We start from the raw sequence: 6,445 nt of genomic DNA on the forward strand, positions 1-6,445 counted from the left end.
ACTCACGACCTTGTGCTTGCCAGGCAGGCGCTTTTGCCGCTGAGCTAAATCCCCAGCCCCTAAGAAATCTTTTTTCTTTCCTTCTTTTTCCTTCTTTCTAAAGCTTAGTTTCCATTTTTATTTATTATTTTTTTATTTTTATTTTATGTTTTGGTACCGGGAATTGAACTCATGACCTCAGTCTTGCCAGGCAAGTGCTTATGCCGCTGAGCTATATCCCCAACTCTCTTTTTCCTTTCTGATGCTACAGCTCAGACAGGGGTGTCCTTCCTTGTGGGTTTTATGTCTTTGTGAGCGCTGAAGGAAAGTGAATTCAGCGTAGGTGTGCTCTTAGCCCAGAGGGCTGGTGATCACTTTCTAATCCCCTCTCACCTGCTCAGTAGCCCGGGTCAGGAACTTAACCCCTAGGACCCAAAGATCCCTGTCTCTAGGGCAAGCGCTGACAGTGCCTAGCTTGTGGGGTTTGGGTGAGCATTAAAGGAACTGCTATAATTAAGTGCTTCGATTGTATCTGCACGTAAGTGAGCGCTGCATAACATCATTTGTTAATTTCAGTCCTATAAAGGTGTCTTAGAAGCAAAATGCTGAGCTCATCAGTGGAAGGAGTTTTTATTTATTTATTTATTTACTTCTGTTCTGTGTTTTGTTGTGTGGTTCCTGGCAGTTTCTAGGTCCACGCCCAGCAGTCACATAAGGTAGGTGACGTCTGGAGGGGAAGCCTGGCGGGAGAAACTTGCAGCTCCTGGGGTGTGGAGCATGGTGTTCTCTGAGCTGGATGAGTGCTTTCGGGTTTAGGCTGCTCCCTGAGCTGGGTGTGTGTCACAGTCCTCCGTGGACCTGCAAGGTTTTGGGCATCTGAGCTCGACCTCTGACCTGCGGGTGCCGAAGGTGAGGCAAATAGTCTGTGTTTTTCAACTCCATGCCGGGTGATGATTCTCATCCAAATTGGAGACCACTGTCTTGGTTTGTCTTGGTGTTTTCTGTCATCTTGGTTTGGAATTGAACTCATATCTGAATGTGTGAATCGTCACTTATGCCTTGAACCCATTGTTGTTGACTGGTTTTACCCACCAGGCACTGCTTTCTAGCTGGAGAGATGGACGAGAATCAGAGAGGCAAGCCAAAAGCTAGGTAACAGCAGTAAGGTCTGTGATGGAACACCGATGATGTGAATGACTGAGGCTGTTTTTAGCGATAACAGTGGGGAAAGGCGTCTCTGGGCATTTGGGGGGGAGGAGAATGAAAGTCACAGAAAGGTGGGGAAGAGACTTCAGTCAGAGGAAGTGGAATGTCCAAAGGTCCTGGGGCAGGACCGAGCACTGCAGACCAGAGTTCAGTAATGAAGGCAGGGTTGTGCATGGGAGAGCTGGGCAGCTGCTGGGTGAGCAGCTGGGATTTTGTTCAGAATGTGGTAGGAGATGCTGGAGGGTTTTGAGCAAAAGTGTGATCTGCTCTGCTTCCTAGTTTTAGATGACGGCCTGGCTGCTGTGTGGAGAATGAACAGAGGAGCTGAGGGTGGGGAAGAGGGGCTCCAGCCCTGGAGGCCCTGTCTGTTCCAGCTCCCAGCCCCACGGAATGAGGTGGAAACCCACCTAGAGAGGCCCATGGACGAGTCGCTGAGGGATTCTGCCTTGGACATGGGGAGAGAAGCAAGTGTCACTGAACATGTGCACAAACACCGTGGTGGGCTTTTATGAGAGAAGGAGGGAAGGGAATAGAGAGAGAGAGAGAGAGAGAGAGAGCGAGCGAGAGGCAGGCCTAGAGTTCGCAGATCCATTTTATTTGACTGAGGCCACAGACTTGCAAAGTCCTGCTATGCGGTCCGCCCCTCGAGGAGGGGAAATCATGCATTTTCAAACTCGAGGGCCAGTGGGTTCCCTCTGACTGTCTGAGACAGGGGTGGTGGAGGAGATGGGGATATCCCAGCTTTCAGGGAAGTTTCCAGACAAATGGTGCCAGGAAAAGGGTCTGTAGACTGTAACTTACATCCCTGATGCCTCTTGCCCTGGCCCCGTAGTGTCCCAGGAAAATTCTAGAACATCACATCATCACATCATCACATCACAACAGAACACAGCATCACATAACGAGTTGTTCCTCTTGATCTTACTTGTCTCTTTCTGGACCCTGCTGCAAACACCCGGAGGAGTGCATGGAGCCAACGTGCAACAGGGTCTCTCCCACGGCAGCACGTGGCCCCAGGGCACCTGGGTCCCGCCCAACTACCCAGTCTGCTCCGGGGGAGGTACGCAGCCTAGACTGTGTGTGTGTGGGGGGTCTGGAAGCCTGAGTTTGAAGCTCCCCTTAATCTGCTTGGCAGCTGAATTTCCAAAGGCAACTTCCTTACCTGTCTTTATTTTCATACGCTGCATCTGTGAAACAAAGGGCAACGACCCATCCTCCTTGTAGGGTGACAGCTGGGTCCAAGCAGCTGTGCCTGTGAGGTACTTATCCTGCCTCCTGCTTTGGATCTGCAGGCACTGCGGATAAATATGTCATATCAGGTGCCTTCCAAAATCCTCTGTGCAGCACCACTTGTAAGTCCTCAACCCCACAGCAGTGGTGCATGCCTCTCATCTCAGCTACTCAGGAGGCTGAGGCGGGAAGATCAAAAATTGAGGGCAGTTTGAGTAACTTAGTGAGACCCTCTCTTAAAAAATATAAAGTTCTGGGGTGTAGCTCAGAGGTGGAGTACTGTACTTGCCTAGCATGTGTAAGGCCTTGGCTTGAATTTTTAGTACCAAAGGGGGAAAGAGAATGAAAGAAAGAAAAACAGAAAGAATGAAAGAAAGAAAACAGAAAGAAAGAAAGAAAAACAGAAAGAAAGAAAGAAAGAAAGAAAGAAAGAAAGAAAGAAAGAAAGAAAGAAAGAAAGAAGAAAGTGGTCCTCAGATCAGCAGCCCCGTCCCGAGGAGCTTCAGAGCCAGTGGCGCAGACCTGTGGGCCCCACCTAAGACCTGCTGAGTCAGACTTTGCACAGGACTGGGCCCTGGCTGACTCCGGGGCACCCATGTGTGGGAGCACCCCTGGAGGCTGGCACGTCCTATAGGAGAGCTGGATCCGCTGTGACTCTGGAAATGCGCTGGTGACAGCACCAGGACCAGAATGTACTGCCAGCCTGACCCTCCGGACTTTCTTGGACAGCCACAAGCTTCTGAGCCTCTGTCTCCATCTGTACAATGACACATCTGTTGGAGAGGTCTGATGGAATCATAAAATGAAATAATCTGAACACTGATATGAAAAGAAGAAAAGTAAGTTATTTTCCCTTGTTTACCCAGAACCAGGACACCATCATTCCAATAGGTGCTAATACGATTTTCAAGGAGCGTGGGCCCATTTTCCACACTTACTGGCGGCCTGCCAGCAGATGAGTCTATTATTTGGCATCTGGGTTAAAATAATGCGGAGTGACTGTGGTGTGGGAGTCACAAGCCTGGTATTTTCGGAAACTAAGTGGGAGGTTTTGGTGGTTTGGCTGAAAAGCATTGCCCTAGAAAAGGCTGGCTGTCCGATCAATGCAGCTATTTATGCCACTTACGAGATAGTTCCTGGACTTCAGTATGACGCACAGTAGCTACGGCAGTCACTCAGGGTGCCTCCAGCTGGTGTACCACAACGCGACACAAGTGCAGCAGCCGCAGAAGCATTTTATTATTTCTGAACATCACAAGAAACACGTAGTTTTGCTTATATGAGCAGACATTCTTTAGGTACCAAAAATAATCACAAAAAACACAGGGTTTTACACGAGCAGACATTCCTCAAGCCCTCCCCCCCATATGTTCCAGAGTAAGGTAAACACACAACAGCACCCCAGCGGCCCAGTACAACATAAGAATTCATGGCTGGGGGCTGTGCACGGTGCAAAGGAGAGGGAGCCAGGCCAAGACAGGACCTGGCGGGTGCTAGCAGCATCCCGCAGGACACACTGCCGGTCAGTAACCTAACCCTGTGTGCATGGGAAGGAGTTGCTTTATTTGACAAAGCACGAACATTGAGAACAGCGTCACCCAACTTTAATGTCATGCCGAGCCAAGGGAGCAGTGAGCCAGAAAACATTCTTTCACAGACACTGTCGACTTAATTATGTGATGGAGACGGAGTTACTATGAGCAAAACCGAGAAAGCCACATGGCAGTTCTGCAGTTTCTCAAAGTACGCTTCCTTGGGATATATACATTTACACAGCCTCCTACCCACCAGTTCCTCTCTTGTTTTAAAGGCAGTAAAATAATTAATAATAATAATAATAATAATAATATCTTCATTTTAAAAAAGTAACTTCTACCGTGAAATAGCAAGGTATTAAAATACAAGAATACAACAGTGACATTCTCATTATCCACAGCATTTTCTCTTTGTCAACAGACTTTGCAGGTTGCCTTCAATTGAATGCACAAACCCCAACAACAACCACCACAAGAGCAGAAGTGGGAGACACCTCCATGCTATTTTGGAAGCTGGGGTGGGTGCAAGGGCAAGAAGAGGGAAAGCAGCGGCACATCACGTTTTCCACAAAGACTTCACTGTTTTGAGACTTGGTTTACTGTAATTAAAGTAATAGGCTAGCAACTCAAGCTTTCACAGACCAAGCACAAAGCTACCTGTGCAGCCGGTTGCTGGAGGGCTGAGCTGTTAGGAGGTTTGCTTGCTGGAGGGCTGAGCTAGCTTCCTGTGTGGGAGACTCCTCCAGCGTGGAAGGCAGGGGTGCAAGGCAGAGGAGCAGGGGGACACTGCAAGCCTTGGGGCGGAAGGTACTGTGGTCTCCAGTGATTCTGGAGAGACCAGAGATGACTGACCCACTCTGGGGTCCTCCCTGGGCGCCTGTTCTTGTCACTTTCTCTTTTTAAAAGTCATCGTGTCTGTTGACACATTTTTATACCCTCTCAATATTTTTCTTTTCCTTTCTAAGCATCTTGGCCAGATGCAGAGGCGAAGGGGGACTGGGCTGCTGAGCCTCTCCCGGGTCCGGCCGCCCTATCTCAGATTCACGCTGCTGCAGCCACAGAGAATCTCCTTAAACGTGTTGCGAAGCTCCAGGCTCCGGAAGGCGTAGATGAGGGGGTCCACGACCGAGTTGCACATGATGAGGACCAGGTAGGTGTTGAAGTGGGCGGTGTAGCAGATGCAGTAGGGGTTGGTGGGGCAGGTGATGATGAGGACCAGGTGCAGGAAGAAGGGGGCCCAGCAGAAGATGAACACCCCCAGCAGGATGGTGATGGTGACGGCGCCCTTCATGCACGAGTGCTGCTGCGGGGCCGCCCCGCTGGCGGGCGGCAGCACCGCGATGCGCTTGACGTGCAGCCGGGCGAACAGGAACATGTGCACGTAGAGGGTGCCCATGAGCAGCATCATGGCGAAGAACATGGTGATGAGGCACACGATGACCATCTTGCTCTCCGAGTAGACGATGAACACCACGCCGCACACGCCGCAGCACAGCCAGATGCCCGCGATCACGGCGAGGGCCTTCCTCACCGTCATGATGCTGTGGTAGCGCAGGGCGTAGGAGATGGTCACGTACCTGTCCACCGCGATGGCCAGGAGGTTGCAGATGGAGGCCACCAGCGAGATGCAGATCATGGAGTCGAAGATGTTGTCCATGTGCTGGATGAACTGGTCCTCGAAGGTCAGCGCGTTGCTGTTGACGATGGCGATCATGACGGTCTCCAGGGCGTTGGACACGCTCACCAGCATGTCGGCCACCGCCAGGCTGCAGAGGAAGAAGTACATGGGCGAGTGCAGGTTGCCGTTCCTGACCACGGCCAGGATGACCAGGATGTTTTCCAGCAGGCTGACGATGCCCAGCGCCAGGAAGACCTCGGGCTTGATGAAGACCTGCTCGCAGAAGCCGCTGCTGCTGTGGTTGCCGAGGGAAGCGGGTGCGCGGAGCTCCGAGGTGTTGGGCGCAGTCGGGCGCGCGGAGGGCGGGCAGCAGGACGCGTTCATGGCTCAGCCGATCCGGGTCCTGCGGGGCCGGGGAGCTGCTGGCCCTCAGGGCAAGGGCGGCATCTCCCTCCCGATGCTTCCGTGGAGCCGGAGGCTGGTCTGGGGCAGGCTCAGGTTCGTTCTTACCTGGGAGGAGAAGGGGTGCGAGAGGGAGAGGGGGCTTGGAGACGTAGGGGAACTTTCCTGCGTCTCCAGGAGCGGCGGTGCGAGCCTCCGATCGCCGCCTCCTTCCTCTCTCCTCCGACGCCTCTGCGGCCCCTCATCCCCGCCCGGGCACCGAGAGCCCGCCGCTGGTTGCTACAGTGACAGCTCTAGTCATAGCAAGGCAGGGGGTGTGGTGCCTATGGCTAGACGACGGGGCAACACTCGGGGCTTATACCTCGGCCGAGGGTAAACAACTCCTACTTAATCTTCGCGCAGCCAAGTAACCACTGAGCGCCCGGCACCTGTCTGAGTGACAGCCGGCGGGTCCGGTTCGGGGCTCCTGCAGGGA

General features: G+C 52.4%; 1 protein-coding gene across 1 annotated transcript; it reads right to left on the reverse strand.

Moving 5' to 3' along the window:
* Positions 1-3,686: 3,686 nt before the first annotated feature.
* Positions 3,687-6,036, reverse strand: Mc3r (melanocortin 3 receptor). Its single transcript, XM_005392278.1, has one exon. It carries the CDS (start codon positions 5,950-5,952, stop codon positions 4,981-4,983), a length of 972 nt encoding a protein of 323 aa, XP_005392335.1. The 5' UTR covers positions 5,953-6,036; the 3' UTR covers positions 3,687-4,980.
* Between the last annotated feature and the right edge of the window lie 409 nt (positions 6,037-6,445).

This window comes from Chinchilla lanigera, unplaced genomic scaffold (assembly GCF_000276665.1).
Source record: "Chinchilla lanigera isolate Chin_1 unplaced genomic scaffold, ChiLan1.0 scaffold00044, whole genome shotgun sequence".
Taxonomy (NCBI): domain Eukaryota; kingdom Metazoa; phylum Chordata; class Mammalia; order Rodentia; family Chinchillidae; genus Chinchilla; species Chinchilla lanigera.